The sequence below is a fragment of the Rhinoderma darwinii genome, chromosome 2 (genome assembly GCF_050947455.1).
Source record: "Rhinoderma darwinii isolate aRhiDar2 chromosome 2, aRhiDar2.hap1, whole genome shotgun sequence".
NCBI lineage: Eukaryota > Metazoa > Chordata > Amphibia > Anura > Rhinodermatidae > Rhinoderma > Rhinoderma darwinii.
In genome coordinates, this window is record NC_134688.1 from 352,628,872 (window position 1) to 352,647,293 (window position 18,422).

Here is an 18,422-nt window from a genome sequence, read left to right on the forward strand (position 1 = left end):
GCATGCGCCGCTCCCACACAGTCCAAGTTGAACTGTGCGCCGTCCAGCGCCATTTTCCTGTGGACCGGAAGTCGCGGCCGGACAGTAAGATTACTACTTCCTGTCGCGGCTTCCGGACCTGTGCACTTGGAGCAGCAGACGGAGCGGCGGCGGCAGGAGCAGGTAAGTTATTTCTATGTATGTTCGTGTTTCAGTGTGTGTTAACTACTGTATGTAAACCTACTACACTGTGTGTTAGCTCAAAAAATGGCGACACACAGTGTAGGAGGTTTGACCGTTCAATCCCCTCGTTTCTCCCGGCACTAGCCAGGATAAAGGAGGGGGGGGGGATTCTGAGAGCTCACTAGAGCGAGTGAGTTTTTTCCAATTTTGCAGCATAAAGCAATGTGGTTGCTTTACCACATGCCAATGCTGCAATTTTGGGAATTGCTCCATCTAGTGACGAGCACTGGGAAATATTATAAATTAGAATCTAATTTATAGTATTTCCTGACTTGTGAAAAAAAAACAAATTAGAACAATGTTTAATCACCTACACACTAATTGTTTAACTAAAAAAAAAACATTTTTTGCTAGCAACACATTCCCTTTAAAGAGGCGCTGTCACCAGATTATAAGTGCCCTATCTCCTACATAATCTGATCGGCGCTGTAATGTAGATAACAGCAGTGGTTTTTATTTTGAAAAACTATCATTTTTGAGCAAGTTATGAGCAATTTTAGATTTAGTTTCTTAATGCCCAACTGGGCGTGTTTTTACTTTTGACCAAGTGGGTGTTGTAAAGAAGTGTGTGAGGCTGACCAATCAGTGACCAATCAGTGTCATACACTTCTCATTGTTCCAGCCCAGCTTCCTTCACTGCACAATCTCACTGTGCTGTGGATCATGCTGGGCTGGAACAATGAGAAGTGTATGACACTGATTGGTCACTGATTGGTCAGCCCCATACACTTCTTTACAACACCCACTTGGTCAAAAGTAAAAACACGCCCAGTTGGGCATTAAGAAACTAAATCTAAAATTGCTCATAACTTGCTCAAAAATGATCGTTTTTCAAAATAAAAAGCACTGCTGTTATCTACATTCCAGTGCCGATCAGATTATGTAGGAGACAGGGCACTTATAATCTGGTGACAGAGCCTCTTTAAAGCAGAAATAAATACGATGGTCTTCCAGAATCATGTCATGGATGGCGTCTATGGTTTCTGGAATGGTCACCACTGGAGGTCTCCCGGAATGGTCTTTATCGTTGGTATTGAAGTGGCCGGTTTCACATTTGCAAACCCAATTGTAATGACTGATAGGGAAACAGACAAGTGAGCCCCAATCTACCCGCCTCTCAGTCCCTGCCTACTTGCAACGACCTGCCCTAGGCGACGGGGTACAACTGGGCGATGGTCCCCACACTCAGTAAGTGCACGACAGACAACCAGACAAGGAAACACAGAACAAAGGGAAACAGGGCAGTTGCCCACGGCAACACTGCGAGCAACAAGAGAAGTGAACGAGCCGAGCCAAACCAGGAGAGCACGAGGCGCCAAACGCAGAGCAGGAGAGCAGTTCAGCAAGCCAGGGTCATATGAAGCAGGGTCAAATAGTACAGAAGCTGCAGCAGGACCAGGAAACCAGCAGAGAAGAATCACAAGCAAAGGAGGAACAGGAAAGGCAGGTATAAATAGACAGAGGGCGGGAGCTAGCTCCGTCTGGCCAGGCTGTGATAGGCTCTCCCACTCCTAAGCCTGCCATCCTGAGTGGTGGAAGATGGAGTCAGTCTCGGAGACATAGACTCAGGTGCAGACTGATTACCTATGGGCGTGGATACAGAAGCTGTGCCTGGCAGATCCTTAACACCAGTTTTTCACACTGGAGTACGAAGGGCACTTGTCGTCTAATGTTTGCACCGTGTCACCGTGAATGTCTTTGGCCGACATCCTGTTTACCAGGAACTTCATAACTGCCCTGCTCTCCTTTGCAGTGAAATCTGCTGCAGACTCCGCCATGTTTGTCTTCAAATCTGCATCATAAGAATCGAAAATGAGATCATGCCAATACTTGCTCACAAAGTATTGCAAACATTGAGCTTTCAAATTGACTTTCATTGATGTGAAAAAAATTAAGATTGCAAAGCCAAGGACTTTTCAGCACCCGTGTGCGTGTGCGTGCGTGTGTGTGTGTATATATATATATATATATATATATATATATAATATATGGTGGCACTTTTAGTGTGATCTGTCCCCCTCACTTAATCAGATATGCTGCTCTTTTATTGTGCATATGCATAAAGGAAATAAAATGCGAATACAGCATATAAAGAGGTTATTCTTTTTCATAAAGGACTTTATATTTTCAGCTAAGATCACTTTACGTATCTTATCATAGCATAAGCAACTTGCATTTTAAAGGGAACCCGTCCGGATGGTATAGGCCCCTAAACAGCCACAATAACGTTATACTGTCCCCATAACCAGGGTCCTATATACAATCGCTCTAACTGTATAGGCTGTATGCATACTTAACCATGTGAGGTGTAAGATGCTTTTTCATCACAAATTAATGGTGGAGGATGACTGGTAGTGTATGGTGCGGGTTAGAGACGCTGTCACCTGTGGTAAAGTAGGTTTAGCCGTACCTAAATTCTCTATTTATGCATGGAAGCAGTGTTATAGTAATATTTCCCTGCATATATATCGTGTTTTCAACACTACGTATTTGAATTACTGTAAATGACTTACTCCTACTCCTTGGCAAAAAGTTCTCCTGAAAAATACTAAGCGGAGTATTTTTACCCTGCTGTAAAGTATGTAGTGGGACCTCTGGGCACCGTTTTACGTTTGTGCTATCACGATGTGCAGGCCAGACAGCAACATTCCTTCTGTTGTAAGAGGTGTTTATCAAGGCCATAATATTTGGAGCCAGGAAGGGGATGGCTCAAGCACATCTACCCCAAAATCATCAACTCTGCTGGATGACTGAATCCCAGCGAAGGAATGCAGAGATTCCGCAGAGATGCCCTGTAGTAGCTCCAAATATCCACAGCTTAGAAGGAAGTATCTGTCCATAGGACCACTAAAAGCCGTACACTCCACAGAGCGTGGCTTTATAGAAGAGTGGCCAGAAAAAAGTTTTGCAAGGCACTGTACTATAGGAAAAAATGTTTGTGTTTTTTTTTACTTTTTACGGCCCCATTCTAATGATTTTTTTTATTTTTTTTTTAAAAACACCTCTCTACACCCCTAGATGAATTCCTTGATGGGTGTGGTTTCCAAAATGGTGTAACTTCTGGGGGATTTCCACTGTACTGGTACCTCACGGAATTTGCAAAAGCGACATGGCAGCCCAAAAACCAGTCCAGCAATATCCGCGCTCCTCCGTGTTGCAGAAATAAATGTATAAAAATGGAATTGCTGCAAAAAGAATATAAAATGTTTTCATTTCGTTTTCACTTTGCGTAACAAAGTTCCCAATTACAGGCCCCTCAAAGCCACTACAGAACTAAATTAGTGGCTAAAGGTTTTTGAAATTTTTTTTTGTAAAATTTTAAAAACTGCTATTAAACGTAGAATTTATAAAGTCCTAAAAGACTAAAATTGAATGAGAAAATGTCTACATAAGGAAGATATGTAAGGTAAAGTGTGTTTTATGTTTTTTTTTTTTTTTTTTAATGGAACATATATTGACTAAAATTTACCACCAAGTTTAACCCCTTAAGGACGCAGCCACTTTTGGACCAAATGACAGAGCCTCATTTTTTAAATCCGACGTGTGTTACTATATGTGGTAATAACTCGGGAATGCTTTTACCTATCCAAGCGATTCTGAGATTTTATTTTTTTTTCTTTTGACATATTGTACTTTATGGTAGTGAGAAAATTTGGTCAATATATTCAATATTTTTGTGTGAAAAACACCAAAATTTAGAGAATTTGCAAAAAATTAGCATTTTCTAAATTCGAATGTATCGGCTTGTAAGACAGATAGTTAGTTATACCACATAAAATAGTTACTAGCTAACATTTCCCATATGTCTACTTTATGTTTGCATAGTTTTTTTAGGGAACCGTTCGGTTGTGAAGTGGCTTTGAGGGCCTTGTATGTTAGAAACCCCCACAAATCACCCCACTTTAAAAACTGCACCCATCAAAGTATTCAAAACAGCATTTAGAAAGTTGTTTTTTTATCCCTTTAGGCGTTTCACAGGAATTAAAGCAAAGTGGAAGGAAAATGTGCACATTTCATTTGTTTTTTTTGCAGAAATTCTATTTGAATCAATTTTTCCTGTAATACTGAAGGTTTTACCAGAGACACAGAACTGAATATTTAATTCCCTTATTCTGCAGTTTTTAGAAATATCCCGCATGTGGCCCTAGTGTGCTAATGGACTGAAACACCAGCCTCAGAAACAAAGGAGCACCTAGTGGATATTTGGGCCTTCTTTTTCTTAGATTATATTTCAGGCACCATGTCAGGTTAGAAGAGGTCTTGTGGTGCCGAAACAAAGGAAACACCCCAAAAAATACACCATTTTGGAAACTACAGCCCTTGAGGAAATCATCTAGGGGTGTAGTGAGCATTTTGACCCCACAGGGGTTTCATACATTTCATTAGAATTGGGCAGTGAAAATGAAAAATTACATTATTCTCCAATAAGATGTAGGTTTACCTCAAAATTTTTAATTTTTTCCACAAATAAATGAGGAAAAGCACCCCAATATTTGTAAAGCAACTTCTCCAGAGTACGGAAATACCAAACATGTGGTCATAAACGGCTGTTTTGGCAAGCAGCAGGACTCGGAAGGGAAGGCACGCCATTTAGCTTTTGGAGCGCTGATTTTTCTGGATTGATTTCTCTGCAACATGCCACATTTGTAAAGGTGCCAGTACAGTGGAAACCCCCCAAAAGTGACTCCATTTGGGAAACTACACCCCTCAAGGAATTTTTCAAGTGGTATAGTGAGCATTTTGACCCCACAGGTGTTTCATACACTGGGCAGTAAAAAAATAAAATTTAGATTTTTTTCTTCAAAGAAAATGTTGCGTTAGCCCCAAATTCATCATTTTCACAAGGGGTTAAAGGAGAAAAAGCACCCACAGTTTGTTACGCAATTTCTCCTGAAAACTGCAATAGCCCATTTGTGGAGATAAACTGCTGTTTGAGCACATGGCAGGGCTCAGAAGGTAAAGAGCACCATGCAACATCTGAGGCCTAGTACGATGGCATTTACTGCCCTGTGTCATGAAAACAGAGGCTCTGGGGTGTCAAAACATTAGAAACCCAGAAAAGTTACCCCATTTAGGAAACTAAACCCCTCAAAGAATTCATCTAGCGGTATAGTGAGAAGATTTAGATTGTAATGTAACAACTTTCAAGGTATTCATCTAGGGGTATAGTGAGAATTTTTAAATTGTGAAGTGACAACCCTCTAGGTATTCATCTAGGGGTATAATAAGAAATACTTTAATTTTAGTAACGACGGAGGACAACCTGGAAAACCCGCAATGGAGGGAGAGGGAATGGCAGGTCCCACTACCAACCTACCCACCATTCCATAAAATCCAGCCCAAAACATAAATCTAAGGCCTCAGCAAAAAAAGATTTGCTGAGACAACCAATCTCATCTGGATTTATTCCTCTCACCCAGATTTGCAAACTGGACGAGACAGACACTCACTCGGGTCCTTGGTATAGTGAGAATTTTTAGTTTTGTTTTATTTTATTTTTTTTACAAATTTTAAATGGGGCTGGTCCGTAAAAATATTAATAATTGGTCATGGCCAATATGGGAGACAGAAAAGGTGAATGAAGAATAAATAAATATAAAATCCAAGGAGGTATGGTATATTTTGAAACACTTTTTTTCATGCACAGGCCGGGATTTGTGGGACACGTCTTACAATGGTATGTGGTGTCCTTACGAATGCCTCGCTTGGCGCACACACAGCATTTTTTTGGGGGCTTCTGTTTTTTTTCAGTGGGGGATTTCTGTGGGGAAATGCTGGCCGGGAATTATCCTGCTGACGGAAGAACCAGATGAACTGCCATCTCCTAACTGGTCAGCAAATATCAGGAACTTGATAACTTTTTCCTGAAATTGCAGGAACGTATCCCCACTGCCGGCATATCTGCACAGGACAAAGGCGTTGTATGCTGCCATTTGTGTAAGATGCACAGACAGCTTTTTATACCATACCCTGGTCTTGCGCGTGGCGCTGTATGGTTTTATGACCTGGTCAGTCAAGTCAACGCCCCCCTGTTTTTTGTCAATTCAATGCCTCGATCGCTATTGAAAGCGGCGTTTAACGGGTTAAACAAACGGGATCGCGCTCGAACGGGATCCCGCTCGTTACCCGGAAGTGTTGGCTGTAACACACAGCCGACACACTCGCTCTATGCAGCGGTCTCGGCCCGTGAGCCCGCTCCATATTCCCCCACCTGGCGTGCGCCGTATATGTACGGCGGATGTCGGGAAGGGGTTAAATCTAAAAGGGCGTCTGGAAAAAAAAAACTTTCAAGTAATCAATGGGGCTGAAATCCGTAGTGTCAATTTGAATGCCTGAGGGGGCCGTAAATTCAGGAACCTGGGGGGTATAATTGTCCGCAGCTTTCCATGTTGGCTCAGGCAAAGCATGACCTACGGCACTTCTGCGCCGACGGGGTGGGGGGGGGGGGTTATAGACTCACTAGATGCAGATGAAAGCACGAACTGTGCTTCACCTTCACTTGCGCTGTCCGTATCGGAACACAGCATTTCATATGCTTCCTCGGCTGTGTAGACTCTTTTGGCCATAATTTAGTTCAGCTAATAACGAACAATTTTTTTTTAAAACTTTTTTTTTTAACAAAAAATAAACAGCGCTGCTCTCAACTGCGGAATGAGAACAGACCAGCGACCCTGCTATATTCTAAGAGTAAGTGTACCCTACCTACCAGGGGGAAAACTAAATGAGACGTGGCATTGCACCCTAACAAGGAACTCGAGCAGTGGGCAATCTAGGGACACAGCAGGGTGATGGCGAACAGGTACTGCGACAGGTGATAGCTGGGCACAGATCACAGGGCAGGAGGACACTGTGGGTGACTGAAATTATATATTTTATAACCAGTGGGCACCAAAGGGGGTGATCACTGGTCAGTGGGCACAACGGGAGCAGATCGCTGTGTTTTTGTTTTGTTTTTTTTTAACAATCTTTCATTGTCCTCTGACTGGCTTCTGACTCGCTCTCTGACAGAAATGAGCTTGTCAGAGCCGGAGATGCCGGAAAAACAATCCTCCTGCACTGTGATTTGCTTGTCAGTACTGACTGGCCAATCACAGCTCATGCAGGCACAGGACCACTCTGATTGGTTCTGTGCTGCAAGTCCTGCTCGGCAACGGTCTAGAACAGTTGCGATCAGGACGCTGTCACCGTGTCTGTTGACATGGTGACAGTTTAAAGCTTGGCCGTAACTGTACGCCCTATTGCGGGAAATCACTTTGATTCCGGTCGTACAGTCACGCCCAATCGTGGGAAGGGGTTAAGCCTTCCTGTGGGGAAGTCTTTTTTTTTTTATTCAGCACCGTCTCCTGAGGCCTCACTTTTAGTTCAACACGCTCTGAAGTTTTGTCTATGCATTTTCAACATGACCAGTTCCCTTTTTAAGGGGTTAAATATTGACGACATGGTGCATTTTTATCAAAAGTTTCATTTATGTTCGCAAGTTCAATGCCATCTATGGAGATAGTTACGTAGGCTGCTGCTGGGAAAGCCATTTTAAAGAGGCTCTGTCACCACATTATAAGTGGCCTATATTGTACATGATGTGATCGGCGCTGTAATGTAGATGACAGCAGTGTGTTTTTTTATCTAGAAAAACGATAATTTATGACGAGTTATGACCTATATTAGCTTTATGCTAATGACTTTCTGAATGCCCAACTGGGCGTGTTTTTACTTTTTGACCAAGTGGGCGTTGTGGAGAGAAGTGGATTATGTACAAGATAGGGCATTTATAATCTGGTGGCAGAGCCTTTTTAAGGACAATGTGTTATCCCTTACACGCTATTAAAGCGATTCTGATGGGTGAATTGACTAGTTCTGAACGTAATTGCTCAAATGCTGCAACCTTGGAAAAACAATCCTGTATAACCTGAGGTTATTCTGAATGGGTAGTTACATCCACTTCAATGTGCGAATATACAGAACTGTTATGATTTGATTCACTCTTAAGGACAAAACAGCCCAGTTCCGCTTCCAGTAACTAACTGTATTATACAATAAATGAATAGATGAGAATTTGACAACACTGCTCTTGTGTACATAGTAGAGCACCTACGCTTAGTTTCTTATTGTGACTTCAATACTTGCTGTACTCCTACCTGGTTGTATATTCCGTTTTCTTTCGAAATTGACATTTATTGCACCAGTTTCATAGTTTGAACACTAGATTGACACTAATAAAACTTGTGTGCTGATGTATGTTCTTATCCTAAGGGCTGTTGCATGTGACCAATGTATTCTTCAGTGTACTATCTGTGTTTGTTGTTTTTTTTTTGTGGATAGCATACTAAACCATTTACTTCTATGGGGCCATGCTCTGCCGATCTGTGTGTACGTTCCGCAAATGATAGAACTGGTCCTATTTTTGTCTGTATTCGGTCCGTCTCACTCATTCTAGTGTATGGACCTGCAAAAATACAAACTGACGGCACTGAAGCTCCTAGGAACCGTGTTTTGAGTTCCTAAAGCAGCAACCGTCGTGTGCATGAGCTATAATAATATATTTAACCGGTTAAGGACTAGGCTGTTTTACAGCTAAATGACCAGAGCAAATTTCACAATTTTGCTATGCGCTTCTTTACATGACTATAACTCAGCAGGTGAATAAAGTTCATCTTTGAATTTTACACTCTTTTTAAAGGACAGATAGGGCTTTGTTTTAGTGGCATTTGTCAGTATATATCATTTTTTTTTTTTTCACTAAAGTGGGCAAAATTGGAAAAAAATGCAAGAATTTAACAATTGCGTCGGTTTATGCTAGCATTTTTCACACACGGTATGAACCACGGCCAAAATTAATCTCCTTTCACATTCTTCCACTTCTCCCGTGCATGGGGATACCAAATATGTGAGCCTTATTCACTGTGCGGGCATGTGCCAGGGCTTGGCATAAAAGGAGGCTTTTTGGCCTTTTCGGTCCAGGAATTTTGCATTTGATTTTATAGCCGCATACTGTGTTCTGGGGGGCCTAATGCTGCTGAAACATTAGAAACACCCCATAAATGACTTCATTCACACAAGTAGACCCCACAAGGTTTCCTTCAAGGGGTTTATCATATTTTTAGCAAGTCCAGTTTTCTTCTGAAAGTTTCTTGAATAAGATGGAACAAAATAAAATCAGCACTTTTTTAGCAAATGCGTCAGTTTAGGCTAGTATTTTTCACACACGGTATAGACCACGGCCAAAATTCATCTCCTTTCACGTTCTTCCACTTCTCCCGTGCATGGGGATACCAAATATGTGTGCCTTATTCGCTGTGCGGGCATGTGCCAGGGCTTGGCATAAAAGGAGGCTTTTTGGCATTTTCGGTCCAGGAATTTTGCATTTGATTTTAGAGCCGCATACTGTTTTCTGGGGGGCCTAATGCTGCTGAAACATTAGAAACACCCCATAAATGACTTCATTCACACAAGTAGACCCCACAAGGTTTCCTTCAAGGGGTTTATCATATTTTTAGCAAGTCCAGTTATCTTCTGAAAGTTTCTTGAATAAGATGGAACAAAATAAAATCAGCACTTTTTTAGCAAATGCGTCAGTTTAGGCTAGTATTTTTCACACACGGTATAGACCACGGACAAAATTCATCTCCTTTCACATTCTTCCACTTCTCCCGTGCATGGGGATACCAAATATGTGAGCCTTATTCACTGTGCGGGCATGTGCCAGGGCTTGGCATAAAAGGAGGCTTTTTGGCCTTTTCGGTCCAGGAATTTTGCATTTGATTTTATAGCCGCATACTGTTTTCTGGGGGGTGTAATGCTGCTGAAACATTAGAATCACCCCATAAATGACTTCATTCGCACAAGTAGACCCCACAAGGTTTCCTTCAAGGGGTTTATCATATTTTTAGCAAGTCCAGTTTTCTTCTGAAAGTTTCTTGAATAAGATGGAACAAAATAAAATCAGCACTTTTTTAGCAAATGCGTCAGTTTAGGCTAGTATTTTTCACACACGGTATAGACCACGGCCAAAATTCATCTCCTTTCACGTTCTTCCACTTCTCCCGTGCATGGGGATACCAAATATGTGTGCCTTATTCGCTGTGCGGGCATGTGCCAGGGCTTGGCATAAAAGGAGGCTTTTTGGCATTTTCGGTCCAGGAATTTTGCATTTGATTTTAGAGCCGCATACTGTTTTCTGGGGGGCCTAATGCTGCTGAAACATTAGAAACACCCCATAAATGACTTCATTCACACAAGTAGACCCCACAAGGTTTCCTTCAAGGGGTTTATCATATTTTTAGCAAGTCCAGTTATCTTCTGAAAGTTTCTTGAATAAGATGGAACAAAATAAAATCAGCACTTTTTTAGCAAATGCGTCAGTTTAGGCTAGTATTTTTCACACACGGTATAGACCACGGACAAAATTCATCTCCTTTCACGTTCTTCCACTTCTCCCGTGCATGGGGATACCAAATATGTGTGCCTTATTCACTGTGCGGGCATGTGCCAGGGCTTGGCATAAAAGGAGGCTTTTTGGCCTTTTCGGTCCAGGAATTTTGCATTTGATTTTAGAGCCGCATACTGTTTTCTGGGGGGCCTAATGCTGCTGAAACATTAGAATCACCCCATAAATGACTTCATTCACACAAGTAGACCCCACAAGGTTTCCTTCAAGGGGTTTATCATATTTTTAGCAAGTCCAGTTTTCTTCTGAAAGTTTCTTGAATAAGATGGAACAAAATAAAATCAGCACTTTTTTAGCAAATGCGTCAGTTTAGGCTAGTATTTTTCACACACGGTATAGACCACGGCCAAAATTCATCTCCTTTCACGTTCTTCCACTTCTCCCGTGCATGGGGATACCAAATATGTGTGCCTTATTCGCTGTGCGGGCATGTGCCAGGGCTTGGCATAAAAGGAGGCTTTTTGGTCCAGGAATTTTGCATTTGATTTTATAGCCGCATACTGTTTTCTGGGGGGTGTAATGCTGCTGAAACATTAGAATCACCCCATAAATGACTTAATTCACACAAGTAGACCCCACAAGGTTTCCTTCAAGGGGTTTATCATATTTTTAGACAGTCCAGTTTTCTTCTGAAAGTTTCTTGAATAAGATGGAACAAAATAAAATTACCTTTTTTTTTTAACAATTGCGCCAGTTTATGCTAGCTTTTTCACACACAAAATGGACCACGGACAAAATTCATCTCCTTTCACGTTCTTCCACTTCTCCCGTGCATGGGGATACCAAATATGTGTGCTTTATTCACGGGCATGTGCCAGGGCTTGGCATAAAAGGAGGCTTTTTGGCCTTTTCGGTCCAGGAATTCTGCACTTGATTTTATAGCAGCATACTGTTTTCTGGGGGGCCTAATGCTGCTGAAACATTAGAAACACCCCATAAATGACTTCATTCACACAAGTAGACCCCACAAGGTTTCCTTCAAGGGGTTTATCATATTTTTAGACAGTCCCGTTTTCTTCTGAAAGTTTCTTGAATAAGATGGATCAAAATAAAATTAGCAATTTTTTAGCAAATGCGTCAGTTTATACCAGCATTTTTCACACACGGTATAGACCACGGTCAAAATTAATCTCCGTTCACATTCTGCCACTTCTCCCGTGCACGGGGATACCAAATATGTGGGCCTTATTTATCACATAGAGATGTAGGAGGGCGGAGGATAGAAGAAGATTATTTCACAAATCGCTTTTTTTCAAAGCTGGTTTTACAAAACTCAACAGAGTTTCTATAACACTTCCAAAATATCTGCTCTCGAAGCAGAGATCCCAAAATATTCATCTAGGGGTATAATGGGAATTTATTTTTTGGGGTTTTCTAAAATAAGAAATTTCAGGTTAATGCAAATGGAGCTCTCCAGCAGATGAACTTTAGAAAACATCAAACATGACATCCACCCCCCACCCATTCCCTCCCTCACCCTTGGAGTAAAATCAGGGGAAAAATAAAAACGTAATGTAGGGCAAATATATTTTCAACAAATTAACTAAAATCTAATAATTCAGAACAGTGTGGTATTTTTTAAAACATGGCTCAATGCACAGGCCTGGTTGCGAGGGACATGAGGGACAGAAATATCGGGAATCTTTGCGGTGCCCGTCTTTTCTGCAGACGCGGCACTTTTTCTGGGGGTTGCTTCTGGTTGCTGTTGGGGGAATCCGACTGACGAAGTGTCTTTCAGTCAGTCGCGTGACATCCTCAGACTGGGGGCATTCTCGGGTGTCCTGAACATCAAAAATGAGGCCTTCAATAATTTTCTCCTGGAAATCCAGGTATGTGTCTCTGCCTCTGTTTTTTTTGTAGAGCACAAATGAGTTGTGGATGGCCACCTGTAACAAATAAATGGCCACCTTTTTGTACCAGGTTTTAGTTTTGCGTTTTACTAAATAGGGCTGTAAAACCTGGTCGCTTAAATCCACCCCCCCCATGTACTTGTTATATTCGGACACGCTCACTGGTTTGTGCTTGTCCGATGTTGCCCCTCTTTCCCTCACTGCCACTGTTCCTGCGGTATGAATCGTGCTTAGCACATACACATCTTTGCGATCCCTGAACTTGACCGCCAGCAATTCCTCAGATGCATAAGCACAGGAGTCCCCCTTTACCATGCGCTTCCCCACTAATTGCTGTGGAAAACCAATTCTGTTTTTGCGCATGGTACCACATGCCCCAGTCCTTGCAGCATGCAAATGCCTAAACAGGGGCACACTGGAATAAAAATGATCACAGTACAGGTGGTACCCCTTGTGAAGCAGAGGCTGCATTATCTCCCACACGATCTTACTGCTGGTGGAAAGATCAGGGGGGCATCCAGGAACATTTATTGTGCGGTCCCGCCCTTCATAAATCCTGAAGGCGGTGGTATATCCTGACCCGCTTTCACACAATTTGTAGAGCTTAACGCCATATCTTGCCCTTTTTGAAGGTAGATATTGGCGAAAGCTAAGTCTGCCATGGAAGTTGAGGAGGGATTCGTCCACACTTACATTCTGCTCAGGGGTGTAGAGTTGCAGAAATAAATTATTCAGGGAATTTATTAGCGGTCTTATTTTGAACAACCGATCCCGGTTTGCATCGGTACTTGGGGGGGCCTGTGCGTTGTCATTGAAGTGGAGGAACCTCATTATTGTCTCATAACGAGACCTGGGCATTACTGCAGAATATACTGGGGTGGCTTGGGCGGGTCTTGTTGACCAGTAAGACCTAATGGAGGGCTTTTTGACAATACCCATATTTAGGGTGAGCCCCAAAAAATTTTTTAATTCCTGCAAATTGGTGGGCGTCCAATCTCTGGCATGGGTGGATGAAGGTTTCTGCCTTATATATTGCGTGGCATATAAATTTGTTTCGTGGACAATCTGATTTAGGATGTCGTCCGTTATAAATAAATGGAAGTAATCCATTTGGACAAAATTTGTATTGTCCACGGTTATGCCAGGAGTGGCCGTAAATCCGTGGATTCTAGGCCCAAAAGATGGGGCAGGTGCCCATACAAGAGCCTGGACTGGAGGGACCAGGCTGTCCCGTGCTACAGCGCTACTTGGCCCTGCACTTTCATGTTCTGCAGTTTCGACTGCATCAGGGACAACGTCCCCTGAAGATGAACCTGAAGTGACGCTGTCATCGTCACTACCTAAAACAGGTTCCATCTCGGACGCCATCTCTGATGCGGTCTCCGACTCAGACCACAGCATGGCGTATGCCTCCTCGGCGCTAAACAACTTCCTCGCCATAACGTAACTAACACTAACACTAACTAAACAAATTTTTTTTTTTTTTTTTTTTTTTTTTTTTTATAAAACACACAAACTAACTGCTATATATATCTACACTACCGCTAACAAAAAAATAAACCGCTATTGCTATATATATTATATATATGTGGATATATATATAATTATATACTCCCTACCTGCCTATTCTAATAGAATAAAAGAAAGAAAGGTAGATAGATAGAAAAAAAGATAGATGGATAGATAGATTGTATAGATAGATAGAAATCTATCTATACAGAGAATGTTTTAGTGTAACTGTATTTTTTTTCACTGTATTCTTCTGGCAGCAATTCTCCCGAGTCTCTTCTTCTCCTCAAACTGAAACAATGTTTGAGGAGAAGAAAAGAGGCAGGAGATTTACTGCCAGAAAAGTCAAAATAAAACAAATGTGGTCGCTGTGATAGGTTTTCACAGCGACCACATGATCAGGGACCATCAGATTGGTCCCTGATACTCTGCCCAGTGCCCAGAGCTGTTGGTAACAGCGAGGGCACAGGGCTGTGTGCACGCGATCGCGTGCACACTGTTTTCTATGCAGAAATGCATGTGATCGCTGTGATTGGTTGTCACAGCGATCACATGTTCAGGGGCCAAAAGATTGACCCCTGACATTCTGCCCAGTGCCCATGGCTGTTAGCAACAGCCAGGGCATAGAGCTGTGTGCACGCGATCGCGCGTGCACAGTCTCTGAAGTGCGGCCGTATATATACTATACGCCGGACTTTAGAGACCCTGGCCGCTGGCCGTATATTTACGGCCAGCGGTCGGGAACCTGTTAAGAGCAGCAGCTTTCGCTCCAGGGCTGCTCTTCTGGTCTCCCCCCTCATCTGGATTAGGACGTGAAAGACTATAGACCTATGGAAAAAATATTTTTTACATATTTCAGTGATTACTTAAAATTAAGGAAGTTGCACTAAGTTTCAGGCTGTAATTATTCATTCATTCTCGGACGCCCTGATATACAGCTTGCAACCTGCTCCTAGACTTCTCATGTGTGCGTGTCCCTCCCGGTAGCACATGCTGGATGTGAGGCCTGTGCCCAGGATGCTGCTGGCTTTTACTAGCTCTCATGGATCTCATGAAGGATTTTTTGGACCTTGTACTGACACACACTGATGCTGATGAGTGTGTCTCATCCCCCCCCCCCCCCCCAATGTCTTTCATTCGCTCTCCACAGCTGTGTTGTAAGTGCTCATACCTGTAACATATATTAGCCGCTCAACGCCAGAATGGGGTCTTGGCAGTCTCTTTTTGACACGCCTGAATTGTGCCCATGTACATGACTGGTTTAGTGACTACGCTTACATTGAGCTGGAGTCAGGCAGGGATACATCGCGTGTCGAATGAACGGCACGTCATCTACATCATAACCGAAAGCCAAGTGGGGGTTGAAAATAAATTCTGCCAGTTTAAATGCTTACTGGCTTGCCACGAAAAAACGTCTGCTATAATGGTCAATAATGCCTAAGCCAGATCGAATCCCAATGGTAGCCTGAAAATATATAGTTGGTAATGTAGGGTACTGTTGCACAGTTTTGTTTTTTGTGTGCTGCGTCGTGAAGATTAAAAAAATAAAAAAGGTGGGGGGGATAACCTGTCAATTTGAGCTGAATAACGCTGTTTGCTGTGTAGTTCAATGTATGTCAATAAAATAGCTGACCATGTTGCACCGTAATTGCCAGCCCAAACATTTCAGTAGTGTTTTGGGTTTCCATTCATCCATTTCGTCAGAGGAACAGATGAACGGAAAGAAACGGAAACCACAGCTTCCGTTTGCATTACCATTGATTTCAGTGGTAATACTTCAGTTGCAAGTGGTTTCCGTTTTTTTTAGCAGAAACTGTAGCGCAGTCAACTACGCTATTGTTTCCGCGAAAGGAAAGGAAACCATTTGCAACCATTACCATTGAAATGGATAGTAATGCAAACAGAAGCTATGGTTTCCGTTCATCTGTTCCTCTGACGGAATGGATGAACGGAAGCCCCAAATGGAACCACCCGATGCTGATGTGAATGAGGCCCAATACACACAGTTAATTTTACTTTCTCTCATCCCTTTTATAATCGGTGATTATTTTTTATTTTTTTTTGTGTATTCATTTTAGCAAAAAGACTTTCATTAAGATTTGCAATGGAAACTTTCATGTTTGTGCCAAATGCAATATAAAAGCACCTGATGATTTAATACGTTTTTATTTTGCTACATGTTCTGCATTTTCCATTCATTTCTGTCTGCCTCTCCGTAGGTTATGCATTTCCTGGGACAGTACATCATGGTGAAACAGTTGTATGACAAGCAGCAGCAACATGTCGTTCACTGTGGCACAGATGAACTTGGGAAGTTATTGGGCATAACAACATTTTCGGTCAAGGACCCCAGGTGATGGGCTTTACATGTAGTCATGAGATGTTGCAATTCTTAAAATGTTTCTAATGTTTTTGAGCCAGTCTATACCTGATCTACAGGTTTTGCTGAGATTCAGTTCCTACTATTTTAATGGCATTTTGTAAGGCCATGTTCACATTAGAGGGTGCTGTGGCCCCCACAAAACTGATTGGCGGGGGTACTGGTAGTCGGACCCCGATCGATCAGATATTGATGGCCTATCCTGAGGATAGTCCATCCATTTTTACGGACTAGGAAATCAATTTAAGTTTTTTTTTGTTTTGTTTTTTTGGGCTAGGTTTGACGTATACACCAGGAAAAGTTTTCCGACGTGTACATTAAACGTAGGCCGTGACAGTTGCCTGACAGTAGCAGTCACCCATAGGCTACAATAGTATTCCTTTAACTGATACATTTGGATGCTATACAGTGGCATCAGTCACCCGTAAGCTACCAACTAGAAAAAAAAAGTATACATTTTTTTTTTTTTTTTTTTTAACCTCCACCTGACAATTGAACCTTATGGACACACTTATGTGTCGGGAGCATTCCTCTACATACTGCTAAACGTAAACAAAATGTGAGCAGGGCCCAAGGCCTTTTTATGTTATGTCTATTGACTTAATATATTCTTGCCTTTGTGTAATTACATTTTTGTCACTAATCAAATTTATAATGCATCAGATGGGACCTTAACCTGGATTTTTTTTTTTTTTTTTTTTTTTTTAATCGAAAATCGTTAATTGCTCTCCCTCTGCAGTCCATTGTATGAGATGTTAAAGAAGAACCTTTATCGAGTTTCTTGCACAGGTAAATATTTCAGCTTTGTTTGTCAAAATGCTTGAATTGAGGTTAGGGTGCGCTGACAGTTGCTTTCCCATCCTAGTGTTCTTCCTTTATACTCGCTATGACGTGTTTTATTTTCTGTTAAGTGATGCCATTGCACGTGTGAATAGTCAATAAGATTTTAATTAGAGAATTGAAGGCATGTTTGCCAGATGTATTCCTATATGAAGGTTTGTGCTGTTGTGTGGCCACTTTTTTTGTTTAACAACGGTTTTAGACCTCTTTAAATTAGGGCATCTGTGGTGTCCCCTCATTCAAGCCAGTTGGTGTCAATACACCTGTTGAATGCCCCTCACACCGCAAAAGATATCTTGCACTATATGCTGATTCGCTGTGAGATACAGTATCACGTGACCGTATCACGGCTTCTTTGCAAGTTCGGTGCTCTCAATGTGACCGCGCGATTCCCTTTAGCCGATAGAAGGGAACTAATCGGCATATAGCTAGAACGTGTTTTAGACGGTTAATTGGCCTGTCATAGGGAAAGGTTCCCTTTAAGGGTGTAGTCACATGAGCTCATTTTGTCGTTCTTTTTGATGTGATTTATGCAAAAGAGCTACAAAAAAAAGCGGTAGAAAAAGCTGCGGTTTTCCAGTAATAACACCGCAGAACTGGCGTTAACCGTGCCCCTTTTCCGTAGGCCATGGAGAGCCGATGAGGTAAGGTGCTTTTCTAGCGTTTCTGCCACTTTGTAGTGATTGGTGGGGGTCACATTAGTCAGACCCCCACCAATTGAACATTAGTGGCACATTGTAGTACACTGCATTGAAATCCCATTGAAACACCATTCTTAAAATCGCATGAAGAAATAGTGACAATTGTTGCAGTGTGTCAGAATTTTGAAGCTTTATTTATTACCGGTTCTACAAATAAAAAGGTTATACTTTTCCTTTCAGTTTGCAATATCTCTGTTTGCTGTCATTCAATTGAAACCTTTATTCTTTACTTCCACTGGATAGTAATGTGTTCTGGTCATGTGGTGGTCACACAGATACAGGATTTTTACCCACTGACAGAAACCAATGAAGGTTTCTATTAACCGCAAGAAGATATCTTGTAAATTGGGAAAAGTGAGGAATTAAAACAAAGTATGATGGGAAGTTGTATGATTTTTCATTATATAATAGGTAACCTTTTATTTGCTGAAACCATACTACCCCTTTAATTGTGCTTTTAACCACGCGTCTCTGAT

General features: G+C 41.9%; 1 protein-coding gene across 2 annotated transcripts in view; it reads left to right on the forward strand.

Annotated features, from left to right (window-relative positions):
- Positions 1–18,422, forward strand: part of MDM4 (MDM4 regulator of p53) — a 53,898-nt gene that overhangs the window by 18,771 nt on the left and 16,705 nt on the right. For both annotated transcript variants that reach the window (XM_075853748.1, XM_075853750.1), the window contains exons 4-5: positions 16,245–16,378; positions 17,145–17,194. In XM_075853748.1, the coding sequence (XP_075709863.1) occupies positions 16,245–16,378; positions 17,145–17,194 (184 nt within the window). The remainder of the gene's footprint in view (positions 1–16,244; positions 16,379–17,144; positions 17,195–18,422) is intronic.